Below are 27,935 nucleotides of genomic sequence, written 5' to 3'. Positions count from 1 at the left end.
GGTAAGGGCCGTAAATCCTGGGAGTGGACCGTAAAGACATCAGCACCGTACCTACCACATCACGTGACTGGTTAGTATGCTAGTTAGGAAGCACCCAAGGCCCGTAATGGCAACCCTCACGACCAGGAAACTGAGCACGCGCGGTATGCATGAGCCATGACGTACATGTATTCCAAAACGCCTTCGCTGATGTTGAACTCACTGTACATTGTGTTTGCCTCAGAAGTATCTTGCACTCCATTACTATACACCTGTGTATGAGAACAGCAACTTTGCATGAATCATGCCGGGTTTTGTTGACGACCTCCCTGTAAAACGACGATGAGGTTTCCGGGAAACCTGATGCCAACATGCGATAGGAACAGGATTCAGTTGGCAATGCTTCGTTAGCCATGCCGGAAGTGTATCGGTGTACGTCTACGCTCTCCTGTGACGCTACATCCGGCTGCAGCAACCCTTTGTCATCGCCATTTGGATTTTCGAAGTAACGTGATGCTATTCACGCAGTTCGTCCATGCGTGAGCATTGTTCGTCTCTGATATACGTGGGCGTGTAAGAGTACAGCGCGGGAACCATATCGGTAGAAATGATCTTCCTCGTTCTGCATGTAGTCTGAATTGTGAACACGAAGGTCTGCGCTTATTTTAGATGGGAATAGGTACCCTGGCCGTTCGCATCAGTGGCCAGACAAGAATGACCAATTGCATTAAATTGCGATGGTCACGTCATAATTAGAGAGAAGGGGCGCTTCCATCGACTTCCGCTATTTGTCTCGAGCTTTCAAGGTTGGCGGCAGGATTTCCTTCTCGAGCCAAGTTCACCGGTGGCTTTCTTGCCATTATGTAAGGACACCTTCTCTATTTTTTTCTGGTATTGTTCAACTATAAGAGCCATTTGCATTTGACTCTCATTCACAAGCTCGTGCGCCCAACAGAGTCCTATTACACTAAGGATGGAAGAATCGTAGAATCATAATCGGTGAAAGGGGCATGGAAGCATTTATTTGGTTATTGTACAAATCCCGACAAAAGTTTACGGAACACCAAAGCGGCGTATTTCTCGATCGGAGCGACACCCTAGCGGCGAACGGGAGCGGACACACTTACTGAGAGGTGCATGGAGCGGTATCGCTGCGATGGCTATATACACCACTCCGGTGTTCCGTAAACTTTCGGGACCTGTACGCTCTGTGCGTATTCTTGAATGTCTCGCGTTTCTGCGAAGAAACCGAGAAAAATGGTGATCATAAAAGTTGTTGAGATGTAGATCACACTCAGCGTGGTACGTGCCTAATTGACTGCGTCAAGCGGTCTGATATCGGTTTTCTTCCGCACTTCTTGCAGGACTCTAACGAAGAGATCAAGCTCCGTCAGGATATGCTGTGAATTTTCACTCACGCTGCAGATTGAGCACGCGCCGGTCAGGTTACGATAGCGCTCCCGAATGGGAGACTCAGTCGGAGCACAGGTGAGGCAATGTTCCTAATGGTCTGAAGATCTGTGCTGGAACTTCCTCGAAACAGCTGTGACGTGTTCGCACAACCTCGCACGTCCGTTTGCATGCAAGTATTTTAAGCAGCGCGATTCCGTATTGCAACAGCGGTAACCTGGACTTTCTGTGCAACTTTTCCATTCTCGAATGCACGATCCTTCCACTCACCCAACTTTAAAAGAAATGAGAACTGACACCGAGAAACATTTCCTCGTCCGCGAATGAACGACTTCTTGACGGATGTCTGTTTTTCCTTCGCACAAATCATGCTCCCCTGGATATCAGGGGGGGTTCAACGACCGCGCGCAGTTGCAACGAAACAAGAACGCCTGCTTCTAGCGCAGCTCCGGCATTCTGTGTTTCCCCCCCGACGCCTGGGCTGCTAAAATCCGCCCCTCGCTACTAAACGTCCCTGTTCGTATGTGTATACTAAATACGGCGCCCCAGCAGAGATCCGCTCTGCCCGCTATTTAGCCCAATCCCGCGAGTTACATGTCACGCGATTCGTCGTTTTATGGGACGATCAGCTGCAAGGGATGGACGAGTGGGTCGAATGATTTCTCTCGCATAATGTCGGGTTGGAAGGAAACGCAGGACAGACGGATGACTTTAATGGTAGGCGAGAGATGAGTCTGGAAAAAGCGAACGTGTGGAAGTGTAGAAAGCAGAACGGAAGTGTAGGAGAACGAAGAAGTCTTTTTTTCTCGAAGCATGATGATGATGACGATTAGCTCTGCATTCACGCAGTCGAGCCCTTCGAGATAGTAGTACGATGATGCTCGTGGTTGTCTGCAAAAGTACACTTTATGACGACACTAGGTACAGGGTAGAATATTAGCAGCCATGACCAGGGGCTGCAGTTATACGCTGAGTGTCTTGCGGCTGTTAGTCCGTCATTACCCTATATAGCCATTTATTTTTCAGATGACCGAGGCGGTCGACTGCCGTGTGGGGCGTCATTTCGCAAGAGCGACCTTTTAATTCTCCAAATGTCTGTAGCATTGTGCCTAATTCGTAGAGAATTACAGGTCCTAGCTCAGGTCGAACCCAAAGCGCAACAAACGGTACAGCAACCGAGGAGCGCGTTGCGCCGTGTTTCTATTCTTATACAATGATTACGAAGCACAAACCAGAGAACGCGGAGGTAGAATTCCAAACGTGAGTTCGTATATTAAAAGAAGGGAACGTCCTGCCACGGTTCCCTGCGGAACATCCGTTACATAACACCTGAAAGTCGCCCTCCCTCTCTTCGATCACCCAACCGTGACGGGACAGACGCATCTCCGTGTCTCTCTTTTTATTTATTTTTTTCCTGTTCCTTTTTATTTTCGGAATTTTCTATTGTTGCGTTTTCGTGCCGTGCCTTTGAGAGAGGCGCTCGCATCGCTTCCCCTTCAATTTGGATTGCGAAGTCACTGGGTTTCGCGGCAGACACATCATTAACCCAGAGAAAGTTGTCTGCGAGAAAATTTTTAGATCTTCGGCTTTCGAGAACAACGAAAGAAAGTGGCTCGCGGATGGGGACCTGTTGCGAAATGGCTTGTTTTGGAACAGGTTGACGTCTTTTTTTCGTTGTGCATCATTCCTTCTTCCTGACTTTTCTTTTCCTTTTTATTTTTATTTTTTGTTATCGGAGAGATGAGTCTGTGTATTCACTGGTGTGCTTTGAAATGGGAAGTGAGAAAATATAGTGCCTTTTCGTTGTTTCTTCGTACTTTCAATATGTTTTCGCTTCAGGCTTTTAATCTTATACGTCTTGGTTTTGGCTTTTATGATTAGGTTCTACGATTAACATGCCGCATAGGCAAGGCGTGTGGCGTGATTATGCGCAGCACTCTAGCGACCTCCTGTATCACATTCTAGGACTCTATCATGCTGTTATTTGTTTACAGGTGATAATCAACTGTGCATCCAAGGACAGGCATTAAACCCAGTGTACAAAACAACAACAACAAAAAAAAGAAAGGAAGAGAAAAGACACGAATGTGTGACAGATTAACAGATCATCACGCCGTTAAGCTTCGACTTTCGTATTACCACGTGTCTCTTACACGCTTTCCGCAACTCGCGCCTGCTTTTTTTTTTCTTTTTTTTTTCTTTTTTTCTGGTACGTGTAGCACCTGTCCGCGCCGTCTGGGCTACGGTCTGAGTTGTGACTCAGAAAGGGCTGAGACTGAAGGCTGGAGAGAGAGTGTCCGTGCTTCCACAATTCAAGATATCACTCGGAGAGGGAAAAAGGAAGTGAAATCTTTCGGTGGGCTCTCCTCTAAAGGACGTCATAAGCTTACGCGTGATTCTGTTTGCACGCCTATATAGTCTAAAATTTAGTTACCAGAAATCGTAGTTACGCAGAATTGAAGTTTGAGAACATATGATGCACTATATGAATGTGATGGTGTGGGTTTAGTCTTTGTAGCGAATCATAGTTAATCAGGGGGGGGGGGGGGGTATGTTTAATGGGCACATGCAGCGAAGTAATGGCTCTCGTTTATTCTCGAGGTTTGAATACAATCTCGAAATGGATTCATATTGAAAGTAAGAATATGAAACAAATGTACGTGACACGCATGTTAATTCAGAATTGTTGCACAAGGTTGCAGTTCGCAAGAAGAAGGACTGTCGGTGGCGAATATTTTATGTATATAATTCCTGAGAAATTTTCTAGCAAGTTAGAAAAAGACAAATACACACTGGAAAACACGCGGTAAGTAGCTGTTTCCTCAATGTATGAACAAAATGGCACTCAACTGAATAGAAATAAAAATAGAAGGAAAAAAATGGAAACGTAGGTCGTACTGGTGCGACCAGCTGTGCGACCACTCAACAATTCGGCACCAGACTTGTGCCCGTTACCGAAAAAAGGGAACTAAATACCGTTACCCGTTACTTCAGAAAAAAGTAACTAAATAGGTTACTCGTTACCAACATACAAAAGTAACGAGTTCTCGTTACTCACAGGTAACGAGTTACTTTAACGTTACCGCAGCATAGTTAAAGGAGCCAACAAACATGCCGTCACTTGCCTGCAACTCTTTATTAATGCGGAATTGCACTTCAGAAGAAGTTGATACTTGAAATTTGTCGTCCGTCCTTCGTGTTCCGTGTCTCTCGACCCGTTACCATGAATCTATATCAGTTTGCCTGGACCTTCTCCCTTGTTTCCGAAGTGGGGGTGATCGGAGATCACGAAAACACAAGAAAAAACACTGGTATTCGTGCCACCGATCACCAACGGTTCCCAAAAACAGACGAGGGGCTGCGTCATAATTTAGAGCGCTCAGAAGCTTAGCAAAGACAAGAAAAGGCTAGAAGTCGAAACGCGTTTTTTGTAGCCATAGCACAATTGGAGCCCATTCTTGGGAAGGAGTGATGGTCGGAGATTACGGAAACAAGAGAAAACACAACAACACATCCAGTGAGGGACTGCAATAATACTTTGAGTCACACAGGTCAAATCTGCATGCAATGCGCCACACGGAGTGCAGAAATGTGCTCCCCCGTGCTCAAGAAAAGGAACGAGTAACGTCAGTAACGTAACTGTGCGCGATTCTATGCACGCTAAGTAGAACTGTGTAAGATGATGACAATAATAATAATTCGGGACTTTACGTCGCGATATATCTGTGATCATGAGGTGTAGGCTGAGTTCCACACCAATCAAGTTTGTGGAACCATAGGAAACCACTGGTGTGGTGAATATGTATCGCACCAATCCATACCACCTACGTGACTGCACTGCCTTCCGAAGTGACTCTTCCTGAGTTTCAGGATTGTTTATATGGTATGGCACGTATAAAAAGCAATCTCCCATTGGGAGCGTTGTTATCTGGTATGTAAGATTGGTATGTAAGATCTGGTACGCAACTTTTCGTCTGTTGTGAAGGCGACTTGATGACAACCCTTGATGACAATCCAGTCCTCCTACGTGATGACAGTACACACCAGCGCTATGTATTCTGCTCGTTGTAGTCTAGTTCATTTGAAGCGTCAGGGGGAGCGGAAATGTAAGGGGAAGTCCAGTCACGCGAACTTCCACTTCGACGCCAATGCATGGAGATAGAGTTTCCATCGGTGTAACGGGAGCTATACTTCCATAGGTAGTTTTCGTACTTGATGACAATGCACACGCTCTGCCCTAAAAGCATCCACATTCCTGATGCAGCCCTAATCAGTCACCGATACAAAAGCATTCCTTCCTTTCTGGACAATGTATACTGCTTCGGTCTTTACTGTTGGGGGTCACTATTATACGCCAAACTTCCACGGGCAATGGAGTAGAGCATCGCCCCTGACTGTGGAGCACCCCTATCGTCACCATCATTATCATCGCAATAAAATTATTGTTGTTTGTCTTGCATATCGTTGGACTGGCTGCTCCCGACTGATTAACAGTATAGCGTTTATTAACTGACGTCACCCCTCCAGACGGCACTAGCTTCGGAAAAGGCGAAATCGCTGTCATAATGTAGGTCCCTCGAAGTTTGGTTCTGGTTTTCATTCACTGCCAAGTGCTATATAGAGGACTATTAACGTTGAAAGCTCATAAATTACTTGTCCATTTATCGTACAAGTAATATTCACGCAATAGAGTAACTCTGAAACACCAAATGTACGGTGAATACGACGTCGGTGAAGGCCCAGACAGCCAACCTGCGGACCTGCGGCAAGTCTGCTAGCGACAGTGGCGCTCTTCTGCGGATGACGTCATGTGAATAAACCCTATATGGCTATCAAAAGCTTTCAACGACGGAACCACATATCTAAATTCTCCTCTGTTGCGTGCCCTTTCAAGTTTCAACTTCGTTACGCCTGCCGCGCGTGGATATTGAATCCCAATAATACGAAGGTGAAAACCTCATTAAGCCTCTGACAAGAGCCATCGGCAGAGGCTACAAGTCCAAGTATCGTGAAAAGCTTTTACGCGGTCGAGACTGTTTGGTCTATTATGGGAGACGTCACCTTTCAAAGTCCATCCCCGAGCAAAGCCGCCAAAGTAAATATAAACTACGGCCAAGGACACTCAGCCACCCCCAATCTCCCTTTCACGGCCAAAGAGAGTTTAATCTTCCTATGTGAGGAAGGCGGACATTTGATTGAGGGCCTTGCCACGACTATAAGGTGGTGATTGCATGAAAGGGAACGGTCGGGCTTTCAATGTCCCTGCCGGGTATCTTGATGTTGATCGCCAGAAGCGCTACGGGACACAACCTTGACTAACGTACGATGTACACCATAGCCAGCATTGGAAATGCCAAACATCAACAACCCTGCCTGTCTCAACTGCGTTATTTTCATCCGCTGATTCATAATTTGACGCGCGTGTGAATGGGGAGGGAGAGAGAGTGCATTTCGTTTTGTTCTTGTATACTTTTTTATTTTTTTTTTATTTTTTTCATTTACACATTCCAATCTTGAGAGGCATGCATGCGCTAAGTACTATACGCGTTGAGGAGGGGACGGTATATGAGCTCATTGAAGAGTGTGAAATTCCACTTTAGGTGCACGTAAACTGCGGGGACACGGCAAGGAATCATCCGAGAGGTGCTATATTTACTCCGGGGTATGCATTAAATATGAAAAGAGCCTGTGACCCAGATTGGCCCCTCTAACAAATAAACATAACGAGACTTGAAATAAAAATTATGAGAGCCTTGGATATCAGAGGTGGCGGTAGATGACGCTGATTCGTGCTGATATTTGGTCTGTGATTCCAACGCATCGTAAATAAAAAAAAAAAAAAAAAAAACTCGAAACTGTCGAATCAAGGTCACTACAAGGATTCCGTTGCTAAATATTGAGTTATAGGGCTGTTCTCGGTTAAAGCGACTACCTCATGCAGCGATTTTTCTGGATCCCACTATAGCACCGACCACTACAGCCCTCAACTTCCCAAAAAGTGTTTGGCGACATCCGAGCCCTTTCTTTCCAGTGCATCCCCTGAAAAATAAAACACGAAAAAGAGCAGGAGGGGGGGGGGGGGGTTGTTATTTTAACTTGGGCGCATGTCAACAATGATACCTAAAATTGTTACAACGTAACTGCAATTATGACCCTCCCCCAATTTTTTTGCACCATCCCTCCGCCAACACCCCCCCCCCCCCCCCCAACCCCCTTGTTTGCGATTCTGGGTAAACCACTGATCTCATGCACGGCTGCCCCCCCTGCCAACTAATTTACAAAACCAGCACGTGTTGACTTGCGTATCAACGAATACACTTCGACAGGCCCGCGACGACATCGAGATGCGAGTCCTAATATTCGAACCTGAAGACGTCCGTGGCCTGCACGTCATCTAAGGTTCCCGTCGCTGACAAGCGCCGTTGACAGAACCAAACTTACGTAAAACGGGCTTGGAAAAACAAGGTCGCAAAGCCAAGCTGTGTTTTGCTATCGTCTCTCAGCTGTCCATCCCCCCACCCCCCCACCCCCCGTTTGGCGCGCGCGGTTTGTGGAACTCCCAAAGCTGTGCGCCGTATTTTTAGCCTTCTTCCACAACGGGATGTTTCTTGTTCACCGCGAGAAGAGACTTTTAATTCTCAGCTGACTTTGACCCACTTCCAGAGAAACGTCGGCTATACATCCGCCAGTCGCCCCCTCTGCCCACGTACTGCTGCAACAACAGCCAGCCACAAAATGTGAGCAACGCCTCAGCATTCATTCTTATTTTCGTGCCAAGGGAACAACCGCTCGACGAGGAAGACGCCGCTTCGGAAACGCCCGGTAGATGGCGGTCACAAGAAAGAAAGAGGGTGAGGCTCATACGTTGAAACAAAGGGTTGGGGGTCAACTAAAACAGTAAGAGGCTAAATCACGAACAAAGAGAAAATGGTTGACGATGACAAATGGGGCAGTCAGTCAAGCAAGCGGACGTCTTTTCTTTTTCTTTTTTTACAGAAAGGTTATTGCGGCTTCTGGTGTTGCGCGAGACAAGAGTCCCACGTGGGTGTTTCGATCAGAAATAGGTTGCTGGATCACCCGTAGAGATTCAGATGACAGTTTTCGACCGTGAGAGACGTCTGACTCTGAGGGGCTGCTGTGCACAATGCCGTTTCGCCGTGTGTATACCGTTCGAAGAACGCGTGACGAAGACTCGGAATATTCTAATTCGGCATTGCCTTAAAGGAGCGTAAAAGGACATTTTTGGTTGGCTGAAAACTGTGCTTTTTTTTTGTCAAGCTGCGTATTAAAAAAAGAACTGGCACGGTGTTATATTGGAGCGAAATTTCGTTTACAAAATTGCTACTGCGGCGAGAGGTTCGCGCACTCTGAGGCCGCGAGGCTATATCCCCCTGTTACCGTGACGTCAAAAGATAAATTTGAGCATATATTATGCGAGCGAGCTGGTGCAAACTTGACGTGGGCAACATATCCCCGAGTTTGCCGTGGAGACAAGGGGACGAACGAACGAACGAACAAACATACATACAACACTACCCTCATTCGCCACCAAAAATTCGTCTGCCACGGACAGGGCCAGACGCGAGTGAGCAACAACATCAGCGCCCCAAAATATGCAACGCGCGGTAATTTAGCAGACGACGTGTCACTTACAAATACATGGTCTCGAATTGCTCGCACTTGACAAGATGTACCGCTTTTTCTGTGAATTTCCTACAGGTTTTGTAGCTCTCTTTGGCGCCACACCGCTTCAAACACCACCAGTGGTTTATCCAGAATCCCAAGCTTGGAGGGGTGTTTTGACAAAAACTGGGGAGGGGGGGGGGGGTCATTATTATAGTTACATCATTCCAGCATGTGTCAATATATCATTACTGACATGTGTCTTAAGCTGAAATCGCAACGGCACCCCCTGTAGGGGGTACACAGGTGAAAAAGTTAGAGGGGTGTCACTGAACATTTGGGAGGTGTTAGGGGGTTGTAGAGGGGTCTGGATAAATCACTGAACACCACGCAGAACCTGCTGATGAAACTCCCTACTGTTTAGATCCGTGGCCGCTTGGGTCCGAAATGGCGCTGTGCAAACTTTGCTGCCACATCCCTATTGCCTGGGTGAATAAAAACAGGAAAGCAAACGTAGAAGAAAGCACTATTAAGTTTCTTTTTATCTTCTAAGTTCATGCTTTCACATTGTGCGTAAACAACTTCAAAGCGCCGAAACCTTGTTATTTCGGGCTTGACTTGCGAGGTACGTCGAACTGTGGATAGCGGATCCTGCCAAGGGTTTCGTTTTCCCAGCATCGGTTGTTGTGGCTTCAGCACGCCCGTCGTCCCAAAGCCGTGCAGTGCACTCTCGCACTGTGGCCTTGGTTGTGCGCCTTAAGTTACGAGGCACGTCTTGCTGTTCTCGTAGTTTCACTCCGCTTTTGCTTTCTGAGGTTGCAGTTGGCCATGTTGCCGTGGTAACCGCGCGACTCGCAACGCGAAGTCACGAATTTCGCATACCTTCAGCGAAACGAGAGATTACGCGTTATCGTTCGCAAGACTATGTTTTGCGCAGTGCGGTTAGAGGGGAGGGATATATTTATTAGACGAAAAGGAAAAAAAAGAAAAACGGGGGAAAGGTCAGTCAAACGGGACCTTTGCTTGCTATTCCGCAAAGAAAGAAGGTTAGGGGGGAAAATAAGCGTTGCCCATGTGTTTCACTTGCTTTGTGGTGGGAACTTGTGTATGGTATATGCCTTTAAAGTCCAATGTCAAAAGTACATAGTCTTGGAGTTGGATGGAGTCTTCTTTTAGACATATCTAAGGCATTGTATATGACCATGCTTACCCCGTATGCGGGTATAGTGTCGGTATTGTGTGATTCTAAAGAATGAGTGCTTGGGGCATCATAAATATTACACCCCATTTTTTTTCTTTCAATCATCATCATCATCAATATTACACCACAAAAAGCAAATTTCGAAAGAGAATTCTGTGTCAGCATGCACTTACAAGCATAACGTTGTTCGTTCACTGTTCAGCCGCAGGTTAGTATGCATCACCTTGTCATAAATTTTCATTTTTCAGGTTTCCTGACGCCGAAGACGCGACTCGGTTGGTTCGACGAAGGCCGCCAAAATGGTTTAGCGTTGTTCCACGTGTTCTCAATAGGTGGCGCGTTGAGTCGCGCCACCGTTGCTAGATGGAGGAGTTCGCAAAGCCCACTTCGCGAAGCAATCTTCGAAATCGTTGTTTGGTTGCTAAAAGTACTCAACGTATTAAAGAGGTATACTGTGCGTCTGATGCTTCTTCTGGAAGAGCTTCTGGAAGAATATTCAATTTTTACGCGTGTATAATTTACATTCCTGTGTTCTTTTTAACACCAACATGTCTAGATCTGGTGTATTTCGTGTGTAATTTGTTGCCGAATTTTTACCTAATAAGTTAATACGCAGTTTTCAAAACCCCACAGAATATCGGGGAGTGTCCCTTCGATGAACTATGCGTTCCGTCCGTGTTCAACCCTGTACTCCATGGCCAACCTCCTTGGTCCCGTCACTCGGCCTACTCAGTGGGCCTTAACGACAGTCCTGCTACGCTTCTTGAAAGACTCGGCCCTTGCGTCGGCCCTCTGACTGGACATTCGTGCTGTACTGCACTGCACTGCACTGCACTGCCTGTTTTTCTTGGATTTTTTCCTTCTTTCTTTGTTTATCTTTTTCTTTATTTCTCTTTTCGGAATAGCAAGCTGGCAACAGCCTGGCTGACATTTCCTTTTTTCTTTCACTCTATTAAACATATCCCCCCCCCCCCTGTAGTCCACAACGACAATAGGGCACCCAAAACGACAACGTCTCTGGACGCTAAGCCTTGCCATATCATGTGTGTTCCTATAAGACGTATGTCAGGCGAGGTCGTCACGCGGTATCGGCCAAGCTCCCTTCAGTACTTCAGAAATCAGCGCCGAGTGGCCACTTGTCTGTACGCTTGAGCCGATAAGAAAACCGGCTACTATATCTTATACTGCACACATACGGCGCAGTGAATGTATACAAGGTATTACCTTGGCGCATGTGAAGAAACGGCCATCGTCAGCGTCTTCAGAGGAGGCTTTATCGTGTCATTCTTATCGCTGGGCAACACACGTGGGACAATTCTGAGTACCACGCCTCGCTGTTTGCAGTGTTTGTTGAGAGTAGTAAAAGGCCTGTGCTCTATGGTTCATCGCCATCCTCAAGTGGAATGTGAACAGCACGTTGTTCTCATTTTGATATGCAACTCTAGATAGGAGATCCACAGCTGCATGTTTGGATGCGTATCGGTGATCTAGGTTGAGCTTCCATTTCGTGTTTGTTCTGTGAGGGTGGTTTATGTATAGCAGCACGAAACAATCCCTTTAATGTTGTTTAGATGGCGTGTGCTCCTATTGTAGTGGAGGTATACCCAACGTCCGTATACTCCGACTTCACTCGTACGCCGAATGAGACTGAATTTCCCTATTTTCGACGGGTGGTAATCATATGGCCGAAAACCCAAAAGGCCGAAAAATCAAAACATCGAACGATCATATGGCCGAAAAATCAAAACACCTAACAATCAGAAGGACGAACATTCAGAAAACCGAACTATCATCAGAAGGCCGAAAAGCCAGCTGAATTACAGAGAGGTCGAAAAATAAGAAACCCAGGATACGAAAACTGTTATTCCAACTGAAATAAAACATTAGCTCTAAAACAATTAAGTAAGATAGACTTGTTGGGAATTAATACAGCAAATAAATCATTTCACCCACCTTCCCGTTAAATAACGTACTTTCGATCACTTGGGCGGAAAACAAAAAGGAAAAGTAAGACATATTCGCTCCGAGATCGAATATACACAAGAATTACGAAAAAAGAACCATCAAATCCGAACATCGGCCCACGTGTTATCCACACTAGAATGGTGACAGTGTCGCCCCCTATAGGTCGATCTCGTAGCGAATAGGGACCACTGTGTTATCGTATGCGCTTATTGTACACGGTGGCAATTTCGTTCGGGTCACTAAATATGTATAGAGCGACACCATCCCCTCTACAGTTCATTCTGTGGGTGATATAAGAAACATATTTATAGACTATTGCTTCTCTCTCACTCTCTCTCTCTCTCATACAGTTTATTTCCGAGTACCAAATGCTACGCATTCCAATTCTTTTATTTCAAATAAAAACCCGCAAAGCTTTTTCGTAATCTTATGAAAAGAACAACCCCCTTCAGTGGTGGGGTCTTCTCTCTCTCTCTTTGGTCTTTTTATTTTGGGCCTTCTGATTGTTTGAGGTTCTGATTTTCGGCCTTTTCACTTTCGGTCTTCTGATTGCTCGACCTCATGATTTTTCGGCCTTTTGGCCTTCGGCTTTATGATAGTTCGGCGTCATAGTCAAGATCTATTTGTTGTTGTTGTTTTTGTTATGATTTTCGGCCTTTTCATATGCTTCCATTTTCGACATCAATTGGAGCCGCAATACCTTGATACTCTGCTCAACTTGTACTGCCCTATGCACCTGAGCATATCCTCATAACCTGCCAGCGACACACGAGGGTACGGCGCACGTACCAGCTAGAAGGCACATATAGCATCTGTATGTGTGTTGCATTCCATACCTTTTCGTATCACTCATACCAGCTCACATAAATTGGTAGGGCACCGCAGCTTAAGGAAAAAAAACAAAACAAAAAAGAAACATGACATTGTCATCACATATTTCTTGTTGTTGTTGTTGCTGCTGCAGCACACTGTGACTTCCTCATCGCCAGAGCAACGACCATGACAAAAGTGCGTTTCCCTCAACGAATGCTATGTGTGTGAACTCGTAAGTTAGTTTCGATGCAAAAGGGTATTATACTCGTATGTACCACTCCTTCAACTAAATTGAAAACAGAAAAACACTTGTTCTCCGGCAGACAGATAATAGGCAAAGGAATCAAGACATCGCAGCTCATAGAAATATTGTTTCTCTGTACGTCGTTCTGCACTGCTTCTCACAGGAACGTTTGAAAGGTTCGGACCTTTCAGCAGTACTGCCGCAGCAATGCACTTTATCCTGATAAGACCCGTGACGAGCGTGACCAAACTCGAAGAGCTATCCTCAAAAATTTCAATCACGCGTTAACGATTCTGTTTGAATCGTTCTACATGCTGTGCACGTTCGTCGTCGGAGCCATTGCTCAACTTCGGATTCTCCATATCATTTACATCGCATAACCAGTTTCGCCGCAAACAGTTCGCAGAACTCCCTATCGTTAGGGCGCAATGCGTATTTTCGAGTATTTTCACGCTGACCAAGGACGCGCATTCCGAATACAAACACATAAGCCAAAATAAGCCAAAGAAGCTCAGGAATTCTAAACTTACCAGTACGCAACACCCTCAACACGTCTCTTGGTTCGTGTTCATGTCGATTTAACCGCCTACATGGTACAACTATTGGCTTTCTAGGTAAATTTCATGTTTCAGTCACAGTTTTTCTGAATAGGTACAGCTCCCGACATAGTTAATAATAACACTGAAAAAAAAAAAAAAGTCTCACTTACGAGCTTGATAACCGCCACCCTGTGGGCACTGGGGCCATGTTAAGTGGACAAAAATCGTTGCGTTAAACTAACAGAATAATTTTGTTCAATTAAGATTTCCTCATGCCTCCAAGGGTTGCTGTAATCGCGCTCGGGAACAAGACCACATTTTTTTCCAGTGTTATTGTTAACTTTGACAGGAGCTGTACAGAACGCTGTACAAGAGGCTCTTCAAACTGATACACTCTTGATACCACTTTTCGGTTCGGAAAATACAAGATGCTCGAGATCCAGCCCTTAGCCAACTGGAAAGGGACACATCATTTTCAGAGACAATATAGTTCTGAAAGATGACAACATACAAAAGCTGCTCATACATTACGCAGTGTGCATAGTGTTGTGCCTGCCGTCTGAGTATTTTCCCGATATTTTCCTCAGACGCTCTCCAGCACGGTTCCCTATGAAGTCGGCTACGATCCCACCGTAAAGCGTACCACCACCTCAAGCAGGCAAATCGTCCAGTTCGTTTATAACGATATCGTCGCCGGAACAGAAACGCAATGCGCAAATATTGCACTTTCTCGCGTAGTTTTCTTTCGTTTGTTTAAAAAAAAGAAAATTAAGAACTAACAATGAAAAAATGACTAGGAAGCAAGCGAGCTGGTGAAGATGATGCATAATGTAAAAAACCCCGAGACTAAACTAAGAACTAAATTCATTTAGACCCGTCTAACTGTTCCTCCAACAATTTCCCCATGCACGCTGAAACCTTTCGGTTAATCGAATCCCGCTTTAATCGATGTCGAGCTCACACACAAATCGACGTCCCGTAGCGCTCGGCAGAATCGTGACAAGAAGACAGAGAGCTTTTCGTGGCGGCGCCTATGCCTATGTGGGTCAGCGGGTAGGTGACCCATTTCATCCTTGACCTTCTGATAGAATATGGCACGCCTGCCACAACGAGGCAGCAAAAGCAGAAGAACATCCCCTCTTTCACTTACTAAATCAAGAGAGGGAGGCTTGTACAGCGTAATCGGTCGCGTCAGTGATTTCATCTCTGCAGCAGACTTCGTGCGTTGTTCTTTTTTTTTTTTCCCCGCTAGCGCGGGTCGGCCACCTCTTCATTAACAACAGGCAGTTTTCCGCTTGTGACGACGCTGGTTAATCTGTTATCAACGTGCGCGCTCCGAAGCAGCGTGTTGCGAAATGAGCGGAGTGAGTATTGTTGAACGCAGTGGTGAGTCATAGTAATGAGAGGATGTAAATGTGTTTCGAAGACCTCTTGCAGAGTATGACGAATGAGTTGAATTGAAATGGTATAGGGGAACTGAGGGAAACGGAAGTTGTTAATGAACTGAGCCACAAGATAACTTTTACTCGTTTGTTTCAGAAGTCACATCTGACGGATTGGAAGGGGAGAATATGTGTGTGAGATGAAAGGAAATGAAATGTTGGCCAGACTACAACGGTCGGGGTGGGGTTGGGGGGGGGGGATATATTTATTAGACGAAAATGAAAAAAAAAAAACGGAGGAAAGGTCAGCCAAACGAGACGGCTTGGCTGGTAGAGTCTCATTAGGCTGGCATTGTGATATGAAAACCTTCGGAACGTACCTAAAAAAGAAAACATGAACACCGCATGTAACATAGGTAAAAAAGAAAACACGAACACCGCATGTAACACTTAGGTCTGTGCACGTATCAATATTGAACTTCGATTCACATCAGTGTTTAATTTTTGCTCGCCCTATAACGCGTTGGTGCAACACGACTGCGGCATTTCTCTCCTTTGTAAATATATTCTTCAATCCGATGAGTTCATTACCTTGTGTTTCTTTTTATTTCTTGTTGAGAAAATATATTAAACTATTAAACCGTACTGAGAAACGTCACATACCCGTTTGTCCTGAACAAACAAATCTTATGTGCAGTAAACGTTCCTTGCAGGGTCAGTACCTTAGCAGTGATACATTCAAATATGCAGCAATTTATTTACATGTTTATTCAATTTATTTATTGTTCGTTTGGCGCGCATAAAACTCGAAAATCGAGCTTACAATAGCGCCCAAGAAAGTCCTTGACGTTCTCTAAGATGACTATCGCTGCAGCATCCTTCACATTCCTCCTGTATAGCTATCTTTGTGTACGTTCATTACAGACTCATAAGTGTCGGATATAAAAGCCTTGTAGCCACACAACGATCAGTACCAGGCTAATCGATGAATTTAACGACATAAAAGCCTTGTCCGTTCTGTGGTGGTATTATATATTTCTTCGCGCTATTTATGTTTAGGGTCAAAGCAATTATCTCTCTCCTATACAACGTGGAATAGTGTGGAGAACATGATAATTCCATACTTTGTACGGCGATAGAGATGCCTATCACGGGAACTACGTGATATGTGAATACTGGAGAAAAAATAAATACAAATCAAGTATGTTATTACGCCAAGTGTAGAACTGCACCTTTCCATTCTGCATTTTGTTCTGTTTTGTGCTGTTTTGTTCCATTCCATTTCACATTCTGTCTTGATAACATGTAGCTGTCATAATCCCTGTCAGGCAACTTGTCATTGTCAAGCAACTTACTATGTTCTTAGCTCTTCTTATCTGATTGATTGATTGATTTGTAAAAGAAAAAATGGAGATGTTAGTCTCGAGCCACTCTGACTGGCTACTCCATGCTTCTTATTTAATGTATAGTGTTTCGCTAACTGCTTTGATAACTTGCTGTATTGTTATTATCTCTAACTAGGAACTCATCTCTCCGTCATTTAATTCCCCTGTGGGGCCTTTGACGTACAATAAATAAATAAATAAATTTCGTAATGTATATTAAATACTAGGTTAACTGTATAACGTGAAGCTATATTCTATTGTGCAAATGACTGATTGTGCAATTGTCTACAAGTTTACGAACACCTCTTATGTATGCTTCTGTTTGGTTGATTCAGAAGGTTCTGATTTCATAGATGATACAATGGTCACTGTCTGAGACCTACAAACAACGCCAAAATGGCTTTAAGCTGGTGTTTACTGGTGTTCAGATGAAAGAAGAATAAAGATCATCATCGCCATTGTTGTTATTATTATTGTATTTAACACCGATAGCGCACACACCCGTGAGAATTGACTGGCAAGAAAAACAAAAGGGCCACACTACAGGTTTTCCCGGCGATTTTAATCCAAGTGCCAGCTAAATTAATCCTAGTGCCAAACTAATTAATCCAGGTGCCATTTAAATTAATCCGTGTGCCATACAAAATAATCCAGGTGCCACTCAAATTAATCCTATATAAATGCTTGGGATGGTCGACACTTTGCGACAAAGCTGGTAGGGTCAACCACGCGGCACCCAACTTTTTGCGACTCACGTATGTCAGAGTTGCATGACATGACACATACCCACTATTGCGGGTTATGGCAACTGTTTGCGACAACTTTCGTCATGCCGAGTATGGCCTGACCTTTTAGGACTTCACCATGTCGCTGCTGTATGGAATGGTGACTTACGACTATTATTGACTACAAAACCGTTTTGCCACAATTTTGATGAAGGCGATTATGGCGTGACTTTTTGGAACTTCCTCATGTCAGAGCTCTATGACATGGTTGTTTAGGACCATTATCGACTACTACTACGCCGATTTGGGGTGATCCTGAGTGCGGCGTGACTTTTTGCCACTTCTTCATGTCGGTGTAGAGTAGTGCCTTATAATCATTATTCACAACTACACCTTTTCGGGACAATGTTCCGGAGCAGGCAATGGCGTGACTTTTTGGGACTTCCTCATGTTAGAGCCGTATGGCAGGCTGGTCTACGACTATTATTGACTACTCTACTTTTTGGGACAATTTTCGTGATGCCATTTTCGGTGTGATGGTATGGTCGTTTACGACCATAACTGATAATTATGCCATTTTGGAACGACTTTTGTGATACGGGGTGTGGGGTGACTGTTTGGATTTCGTCATGTCACACCTGTGTGGCGCGGTTATTTACAACCCTTTTTGACTACTACACCTTTTTGGGACAATTTTCGCAATTCTGGCTACGGCATGACTTTTTGTGGCTTCCTCGTATCGGAGCTGTATGGTATTGTGGTTTATGACTATTATTGACTACTACACCTTTTGTGCCAACTACTACACGAAACTACCTACCACCTACTACACGAACTTGTCCAAAAAGTGCATTGGCCAATAATGGTCGTAAACCACAATATCATGCAGCTCCGACACGAGGAAGTCACAAAGAGTCACGCCGTAACCAGCAATACGAAAATTGTCCCAAAAAGGTGTAGTAGCCAATAGTGGTCGTAAACCACGCTACCATACAGCTCTGTCATGAGGAAGTCCCAAAAAGTCACACCGTAACCAGCATTACGAAAATTGTCCCAAAAAGGTGTAGTAGTCAATGATGTTCATAAACCACGATACCATACAGGCCTGACATGACGAAGTCCCAAAAAGTCACGCCGTAGCCAGCATCACGAAAATTATCCCAAAAAGGCGTGGTAGTCAATTACGGTGGTAAATAACCGCGCCACACAGGTGTGGCATGACGAAATCACAAACAGTCACGCCACACCCCGTATCACAAAAGTCGTTCGAAAATGGCGCAATTATCAGTTATGGTCGTAAACCGCCGTACCATCACTCTGGAAATGGCATCACGAAAATTATCCCAAAAAGGTAGAGTAGTCAATAATAGTCGTAGACCAGCATACCATACAGCTCTAACATGAGGAAGTCCCAAAAAGTCACGCCATAGCCTGCTCCAGAACATTGTCCCGAAAAGGTGTAGTTGTGAATAATGATTATAAGGCACTACACCATATGGCTCCGACACGAGTAAGTGGCAAAAGAGCACGCCGCAGTCGCACTCGGCATCACCAAAGTCCTCCCAAAACGGTGTAGTAGTAGTCAATAATGGTCCTAAACAACCATATCATACAGCTCTGACATGAAGTCCCAAAAAGTCACGCCATAAGCGGTTTCGCCAAAATTGTGGCAAAAAGGTTTTGTAGTCAATAATGGTCGTAAATCACCGTTCCATACAGCTGCGTCACGGTGAGGCCCTAGAAGGTCACGCTATGACGAAAACTGTCACAAACAGTTGCCATAACCCACAACAGTGAGTATATGTCATGTCAACTGGCTAACCTTTTCAGATACTTCCATCTTTCATCATGACATACGTGACTCACGAAAAGTTGGGTTCCACGTAGTAGACCGCACCACCTATGCCGCAAAGTGCCTACTATCCCAAGCATTTATATAGGATTAATTTGAGTGGCACCTGGATTATTTTGTTTGGCGCTGGGATTAATCTAGCTGGCACTTGGATTAAAATCGCCGGGAAAACCTAGTTGCTGGCCTCACTGACCTCACACTATGAAGCCGAAATCTCCATTTTATTTGTTTTGTTTCAAACTCAATTACATTCAATTCAAATGGGTCACACTGCTAAGAAAAAATGAGTAAATCGGGGAGCAATTACAGTTTCTAATCCCCTAGATTCCAATGACTCCCCCTTTAGTCCCCTGAGAATGAAATTTTCTCCCCAGCACAGCAAATAATCCCCATGCAAACTTACGAAACTCCGTGCATTTGTCCAGAAAGAGACAAACATTGTGGAAGTGCATCTAAACCCCCAAAGGACTAACATTAATAATAATAATAATAATAATAATAATAATAATTGGGTGTTTACGTCGCGAGACAACTGAGATCATGAGCGACGCTACAGCGGTCGGTCTGTGGATTGCTTTTGCCCATCTGAGGGTTCTTTAACGTGCGATGAAAGCTCATCACATGGCTCCCCGTATTTAACGTCCCTCGCGGAAGACGGCGTGTCTAAGCAACTTGTACTCTGCCACCAAATTGCTGCGTCCTTGGCCGGGTTCGAACCCGCGATCTCGGAATCAGAGGGCGAACACGCTACCGACTGAGCCACCGAGGCCAGTGACTAACATTACTAACACTACATTTCCTAATGTGATCTGGAGTAGCCGGCTCTCGTAATGAGTGCCTATTTCTCAATTTTTTTTCTTTTCTTATCAACTCAACTCAACTCAACTAACATTACTTTTTTTTTTTCTTAGGGTGCATAAGAAAAGACTACCACACGCAGGAATTGCGCAATATAAGGAGCGAGCCTTCACACAAAGGACTGTCCTAACCTACCGCTCAGTTATGCGTTTGTTTACTGGGCTGATATCCTTGAGTTTCCAAATTGTTTACATATGATTACAGAAGAAGACAACGCCCGCGTGCCGTACCATATAAGATGATGATGTCGGTAGAATAAGAAGAAGCGGAAGAAGAACCTCGTCCGGCGTACTAGGTAAATAGACGATTATGAAAAGATGCGCACGGCGCAAAGCAGTATGGAAACTTTGAGGGCCACTGCACCGTCGTAAATTGTTTTTTTTTCTTTTTTTTTCTCATCGTTTTCTCAGTTGCGACTTCCAACGGGAAAAATAAATAATAATAATAATGGGAAGAAATGACCCGCTGAGTAACAAGCGACTCCTATACCATTGTATAATGCCCTGAAAGTGAAAGCTATATTGATGAACGAGTATATCCACAGTTTAGTTTCCGCGCTTAACGACCGGAGGGTATCAAAGCTCCGCATACTAATCAGGTACTTACCGGGTACGTACGCTTATATGAACTTGAACCTTCACTGCATTGTACTGCTTGGAAGACGTTAGTGTCAGATAAGTCGTTGCAGTTCCCAACGGATGCGATGGCAGTAAAAATACCCGCTCTTGAGGAATGATCGCCAAATGGCGCATAAGTAACTGAATAAAATAAAATACAAAGTTTGATCACTAACAAACTCTTAATGCGTTATAAAATTGCCCTGGTTCTTTAGATGGACTTGGGCGTTCAGCACGTCTTCAGTTGTTCGCCCTGTGGAACCTGAGTTCTACAAGAAATTCCACCGTGGAATTCCAAGTAACGCGCAACAACAACAGCAGCAGCAGCAATAGATGTTGACGATGAGATGACACGCAAGCGTCCTCTATTGCCTGGCTTTATTCGAGGTTCAGCGTGCATGATCAAGGGGCGGTGCTCACACTAATGCTGCAACTTCCGCGAATGCTGCAGCTTCCGACCTATTGCAACTTCCCCTGTGACACGATTCTGCTCTGTTCAGCGCGATAACTGCTGCTGGACTCCGACCAAGCTTGAGCTCCGGTATGGAAATTTGCCCTATTTTGCTGTAGGTTTCGCAAGTGGATACGAAAGCGTATTTGATCACAGTGTAAGTCTCGCAGAAACGCAAACATCCCATTACAAAAAATCTAATACCAAGGGAAAAAGAACATGGCTGAATCTTTGGGCATCGTGCCAAACGGGTTTAAATGTGTACGGCATCGCATTTATATAGTGCCATCGTTGACGACACATTTTTGGTTAAGCTCTTTTAAAAATGCTTTTAAATCTTTGTAGAGAACCTTTCTGCGTAATCGTTTAATTTCTTGCATCGTGGACTGTGGTGGTTACGCAACTTCAACACACCGAGAGCACAGTCCGTCGATCACGTGGCGATATCGTACCGTCACGTGGTGTCACGCGACCCAATAATGCCACGGACGGACCTGCACAGTGGTTGGCTCTATAAAAGTATCGCTTTGAAGCAAAACGCGAGGGAGAGACACGTGCTGCGAGATTTGTACATTTCTTACTTTAGCAATGATATATGTGTTGATTAGAAACAGCAGAACTGCTTACGACCCGTATGCGCATGCGTGTATTAGATGTAGCTAATTTTATTCCGCGTACCTGTTCATGGATGATAGCGCAGACCACGCAGCACCAGTTACCAAATTAATGGAAAGTAATTGCTCTGTCACGGTGTCTATGTGCTGTAGAAACCATTAGTTTTTTTTTTACACCTAAATCTTTTTTTACACATTCTTCATACATATCGTAATTTACAGATGTCAAATGCAATGGAAAGGCCACTCGAAGGTTGCTGAAGTTTGTCCATGTTCTTTCTGCAGGAATGCGAACATGGTTTTCCTGTGGATGGCGTCGTCTCGTTCAGTGTTTCCTTCTGTTGATCTCAGCTTTCGTCGTATACTCGATATTTTGGTGCCAGGAGTGCTACGAGGCTACCTCCAGTTGGTTCAACCACCATGCCGTAGATGACGCGACGGTGCCGCCAGAGAAGACAGTCCTAAAAGTCCTGATGTGGCACACGCTGGGCCATAACGCTATGGAAAGGCTCTTCCGCGAAAAGATTACCAGAACCTGCGCCTACGACTGCAGCTACACTAACGACAAATCTCAACTCAACAGCAGCAACGTCATTGTGTTCAACACTTACACCACCTGGGACGTCCTCCCGAAGTACCGATCTCCAGAACAGGCTTGGTTGCTGTATGCGATGGAGCCTCCGCATCGTGTACCGAAGCCGAGAGAATGGTTCAACAGCTTGCGGTTCAACTGGACATTGTCGTACAGATTCGATGCTGATATCGTTCACAGGCATAGTTTTCAAGTTGTTCGGTTGCAACCGAATGCCACGACATCTTCGACGGTTGTGCCTCCGAAGCCAAAGAAGGTTGCGTGGATCGTCTCCAACTGCAAGACCTTCAGCCAGAGAGAGGATTACGTGAAAGCGCTCAGAAGAACTATCCAGGTTGACGTGTTCGGCAAATGTGGAAGGTTAAAGTGTAAATCAAAGCGCTTCAGGTGTTACCAGGACATCGGGAAAGACTACTACTTTTACCTGGCTTTCGAAAATTCCATTTGCAAGGATTACAGCACGGAAAAGTTGTTCTACCCTTTGATGAACGGCATGATCCCTGTCGTGATGGGCGGCGTCAACTATTCTCGCTTGGCTCCGCCGGGGTCCTTTATTAATTTCGATCTCTTTCGAGGTCCCGATGATTTAGGGCGCTATTTAAACTCACTCATTGAACACCCCGAAGCTTTGAAACCGTTCTATGAATGGAAGGCGCACTTCGGATTTGTGCATCCACATTTGAGTTGTACGCTCTGTGAGGGTGCACATAGGTTGCTTAAGCAGAAGCCGAAGTTTTATGATAATATTTTTGATTACCTTCGTAAGGACGTTGGTTGTATGTCGTGGAAGAGAAAGCTAGAGCTCAAATATGGAACGTAAAAAGGAAAATAAATATGAATAAAGAGCTGTAACGTTTAGTTTGTGTCCTAGGACTGAAATGTGACACATACATTGTGACAGTGTGTTTCCGTGCACAATATTAATAATAGGTGAGCAGAAGAGAAGCACCGTGGCTGGTAAAATAAGGGAGCGACTCGCTAAACACGTGGTCGTTGTTTGGGTACTTGTCTTTGGAAAGCTAAGCCTCCTCTCGCCGTTTTACGTTTTTCCCCTTACTGAAGCCCACACCAATGAGCTCATGGACCCCACAAATAGGGGAACGAGGGAAGCTCGAAGGATCACGCGAGATCTCCAAGAGAAAACCAGGATATCTTACAAAGGCATCAGCAAGCCATAATAAACAATGGACGTTCAAGGATGCTGGACTGACTAACGGCTGCCTTCCATCCACTCCGTGTCAAAGAAAGTTTCTCAAGACGTCCATATCAGTGCGTAAACGCCTTTAGCTATTGACCTTTTTTTTCACAACGGCCTACGCGCATGCGCATAACCTTGAGGCACCGGAGAGGGCGTCATATCCTTGCGGCTCTCCAGCGAACCACGCTCGGCGCGAGCCCGATCAATTCCACGTGTGTCGTAGAAAGGACCAAAACCGGTCCGGAGTGTGTGCCGTTCGTGCGGTCTCCCCACTGGTCCCCACTTCTGTCGTCCCCATACTGCGCCATCTAGTGAAGAGGCATATAACGCGTACGTGAAAAATGACCATAAGAAATGTAGATTTGGAGAGTACAGCTGGTACTCTATAAGAAGGGCCAACATCCGGAGGTCACGGACTTGATCCTCCAATCCTTGTCGAGCACTAACCTTCCTTAAGTAGGGCACCAAACAGTGTTTGTCGGTATATGTTTATCTCATATACTACTCTACCAACATTCTACAATTACACAACTCTTTTTTTCTGGGAGCAGAAATGGGTACGAATGTATTTGTTGGAGGAGTGCTGAGAAAGAAACTGACGTTTGGTATACGTGCATGTCTGGATCACCGCGACTGGACTTAACCCCAGACCTAATTGTACCACAGGAGACATTAGCGATACATGCAGTAACCGTCCCTGAATACAGATCTCACACTTACTACAGTACGCATCACTCATTCACCAACGCTACAGCAACGCTAAATAAATGGAGGTCCCAAGGCCGTGACGTCACCCGCTTGACGTTACGACTTTTGGCAGACTCCTCTGTTCAACGTAGTGGCACCATTTCCGTCACGCGAATGAGATAACATTTAACTGAGATGTGGCTTCCAACTCCAACAGCCGGCGTCGTGGTACCACCACTTGTTGACATCGTCATACACCTTTGGCACATGGATATCGGTATAAATCTTTACGCACAAATCACACGCAACTCTATGATTCCTGCTGAGGACTCTATACTCCCGCCTCCACTCGAAGTAGGAACTATAGTTCTTCCATAGATTTACAGTTTTCAACAGGTACGTCCCCAGGTCCCGCGGCGAATCGAACGACAGAGCGTCAATGAATGACCCAGGAGGAGAGAACGCGGTATAGTTTGCGTTTCCCATAACCACGGGCACCACGTCGTACGCGAACATGTTGTAGTACTTCTCCGTCACGTAATCTCGACAGAGAGAATTTTCGAACGAGAGGTAAAAATAGTACCTCTCTGAAAGTAACTCGTAGCATTCGCGGCTTTGACTAGGACTGCAGCTGTACTGTCCACATTTTCCGTAGATGTCAACGTCTACCACTTCTCGAAGCTTATTAACGTAGGCCATTCTTCCGCTGACAGCATCGCAGCGCGAGACAAACCAGGCAACCATACGGGACTTCCCTGTTCCAGACACCAGCTTCTGACGGGAGTCGTTTCTATCTCTGCGGTACTTGACGAGCTCGTACCCGTACGGAAATACGATGTCGGAATCGCTACGATACGTTACGGTCCAGTTGATGAGGCCGTTTAGAGCCACGAGTGGGGCCATTGTGTAAGGCGGCGGCTCGAGTCCAAAGAGCACCCATATTTGGCCCTCGTATTTGCGCCTCGGAATATCGCTTGCATTCACGTCTCTCGCATGAAAAACAATGGCAGCACTTCCGTTAACTCTGGAACGGCTGCGAGTGAAGACGCAACGACGGGGACACATGTATGCTACTTCGCTTGTGAAGAATGGATTCACTGCTCTTCCGAAGAACGTGTTCCAGATGATCACTACGGGCGGCCGCTGCTGGCGGGCATGTCTTTCCCCTTGAGGTGGAGCTACGTGGAGGTACACGTTGTTTATCGTCCAGTTTGTTAATAGTAAAAATGCCAAGACGATAACGACGACGACCAGATACCGCACGTCGTGGCAGAGGACCATCCGCTTACTGTGTCTGCTCTGGCTGTTCATATTTGGCAATTGCACTGTGTAATGATCTGGCGAAGTGGGGTAGGGTCATGTGGCTACCACGGGGAAACGGGGGTTGTTCGTTTCAGCGTCTCTTGCTGTCCAACTGTCTTGATGTGGTGACATTCAGGAAATATTTACTGCAACAGAGACGTGCCGACTAATAAAATTGTAATAAGCGACAGGAAGTACCTGCTAACACATTTGCTTCATGCATCCTTATAATCGTAATATCAATCAAGAACTGTAAGAATCCAAAAATAGAACAGCGTTCGATTCCCAACCCATTAGAGACTGCACGCGTCTGAGCCCCGGATGACCGCCTAAACGGTAAGAGAAACTGACGAATAGGAAAGGACGAAGGAAGGGTGAACCTGCTTCAGTTACGGCTATTTTCGTCCACTGTGAGTAATTTTGTATACGTACATGTAACCACGTTGTGTTGCGTATCCAGCGGTGATCGCAGATTGAAACAATTTTGTTCAGGTCCTCAATGTCCAACTCCACGAACGCAAAAGCAGCCGGAATTGTAACGTAAGAAAACCGCGCTGCATCCCGGATGATAGTGGATGGGAACACTTGAAACAGCGATGCAGAAGGGCGTAGTATGAGTGCTATACTTTGAATCCTATTCGCAACACGATCCGCATCTGCGCGAAACTATTCTTTTTGCGCGATATTTATGGGTAATAAATAGCGAGCGGATTTCCATGTCTTTTCGTTGGGGAGTCGTATAGGTGATATTATAAGCTTTTGATATTATTAGCACGAATCAGGTCGAAGGGGATCCATTAGCACGCTATTGTTAATGCCTTTACTTTTTGCGATTCAAGTGCCTTTTTTGAAAATATGCGCACATAAGTGCATAAATGGGCACTTGCTGTTTCGTGTTTATATATAGTTTATGCAGAAAAAAACGAGGACACGCTTCGCCGCGTTACATCACAGAATGCAAGTGTCTCCCCCTGTGGCAGAAGGTATAGATCACTTTTTGCCTATATTCCTTGTACCCGGTACAACACCGCGTCACCCCCTTGCAGCTGTGTGTTGACCAGGGCTGTATAAGCTACTCACGAAGTGTAATTAACTTACAGCTACATGACCCTAAAAGTAACGAAGTTACAGGAGAAGTTACCTATAGACAGAAACGCACCTCAGTTAGTTAGTTACAGTTCGAATCCGGACGCGCCGGCTGTGCTGCCTGAGTGTTTTCCCTCGGTTTTCATCAGACGCTTTATGACAAACGTTGGCACAGTTTCCTGTGATGTCGCCCGAGCGTAGTCGACTATACGGCAAGCAGAAGTGGGCGTGTTCGCGACTATAGCCAAGAAAAAAAGGAAGACGGATGGAGGATAGAGCATGATGGGTGGAGATGCGTAGAGGGTGCATGAGTTCGTCGGGGAGAGCAGAGTGTTAGAGGGGTCGTTGAGCAAGAATCGCCTTTTGCAGAAAGAACTAAAAAGGGGGGGGGGGGGTAATGGCAGGATCGGCTCGCTATTGTTGGCCACACAGAAGCGGGCGTCGTCACGACTATAGCCAAAAAAGAAGGACGGACAGATGGAGGGTAGAGGATGAAAGGTGGAGATGCGTAGAGGGTGCATGAGGGTGGGTGAACTAAAAGTGAACTTCACCGCATAGCACGCTCCTAGCCAAGAATCATTTCGAATGACATCGTTCTCTCCTCCGATTTGCTGGGTACGGGAGGCGTACGCCATTTTTGTGACAATTATGAACTGCATAAGTGTCAGAAAAAATAAGGCGTACGCCTCCCGTTTTCAACAAAGGGGAAAGAACAATGCCATTCAAGATTATGGTTAGCTATAGGAGCGTGCTATGCGGCGAAGTTCATTTTTAAGAGTGCACCAGCACCTGTAATATATGCGAACCTATTTGAGCAGTTCAGTGCAGCAAAAGCCATAGTTTGCCAAGCAACTGGTAGTCATGTCTGTAGATCTTCATGTGAATGGAAGGTGCGTTTTCATTGAATGGTTCAACACTAGAAGAAAAGGATTGTCCTTTAGACGATGGCATGAAAAGTCACCAGGAGGCGCGACACATAAGCGCTAGTCATGTTGCAACATCTTCTGAACTAACTACATTACTTGTAGCCGAAGTGTGAACAACGCGAAGACGAAAGGTTGCCGAGAACTAATTTCAACACCGGTCATCAATAGGCTAATCTACCCTCGTTCCAGCAGTGAACGAACAGAAATGAAGTGAAACAAACAGAAATTTCTCCAAAGCTCTGGAGGGTCTTCTCACAGCGATCTGGTTACACGATGCCATGAGGTCCTTTTTTTAGCCTAGCTTGTGACACCGACTGTGAACGCTGCGAGACGCTCTAGGTCTGCTGAGAGGACAGCGCCCTCATTTTCGGCTCAACTCACGAAGACGCCGACAACTGCGGCATTAGGAAGGACGGGTGGGCCATATGGCATTGCTTAGAAGCGTGAGCATCGGGTTGCAAACCAGACGACGCGGGAAAGACCAGG

General features: G+C 45.5%; 3 protein-coding genes and 1 long non-coding RNA gene across 8 annotated transcripts in view; 2 read left to right on the top strand and 2 right to left on the bottom strand.

Annotated features, from left to right (window-relative positions):
• The window catches only part of LOC135401300 (p53 and DNA damage-regulated protein 1-like), a 189,210-nt gene that overhangs the window by 130,585 nt on the left and 30,690 nt on the right, over positions 1-27,935 (bottom strand). The window lies entirely within an intron of this gene.
• Positions 633-10,670, top strand: LOC135401303 (uncharacterized). Its single transcript, XR_010424777.1, has 4 exons — positions 633-842; positions 1,344-1,467; positions 8,053-8,240; positions 10,462-10,670. It is a non-coding gene; the product is annotated as an uncharacterized LOC135401303 (long non-coding RNA).
• Positions 20,516-23,108, top strand: LOC135401298 (alpha-(1,3)-fucosyltransferase C-like). Of its 2 annotated transcripts, none has more exons than XM_064633606.1 (3): positions 20,516-20,585; positions 20,809-21,134; positions 21,944-23,108. In XM_064633606.1, the coding sequence occupies exon 3, from the start codon at positions 21,946-21,948 to the stop codon at positions 23,068-23,070; it is 1,125 nt and encodes a 374-aa protein (XP_064489676.1). In that variant the 5' UTR covers positions 20,516-20,585; positions 20,809-21,134; positions 21,944-21,945; the 3' UTR covers positions 23,071-23,108. The 2 variants fall into 2 exon arrangements, with proteins under 2 accessions (XP_064489676.1, XP_064489677.1); XM_064633607.1 differs by having other exon boundaries at positions 20,809-21,201.
• Positions 23,923-25,996, bottom strand: LOC135401299 (alpha-(1,3)-fucosyltransferase C-like). The gene is made up of 2 exons (XM_064633608.1): positions 25,870-25,996; positions 23,923-25,583 (listed from the first exon to the last, which is right to left on the bottom strand). Exon 2 carries the CDS (start codon positions 25,444-25,446, stop codon positions 24,322-24,324), a length of 1,125 nt encoding a protein of 374 aa, XP_064489678.1. The 5' UTR covers positions 25,447-25,583; positions 25,870-25,996; the 3' UTR covers positions 23,923-24,321.

The sequence above is a fragment of the Ornithodoros turicata genome, chromosome 7, assembly GCF_037126465.1.
Source record: "Ornithodoros turicata isolate Travis chromosome 7, ASM3712646v1, whole genome shotgun sequence".
Taxonomy (NCBI): Eukaryota; Metazoa; Arthropoda; class Arachnida; order Ixodida; family Argasidae; genus Ornithodoros; species Ornithodoros turicata.
The sequence above is the reverse complement of the archived record's forward strand: the minus strand, read 5'-3'. Positions and strand labels throughout refer to the sequence as shown.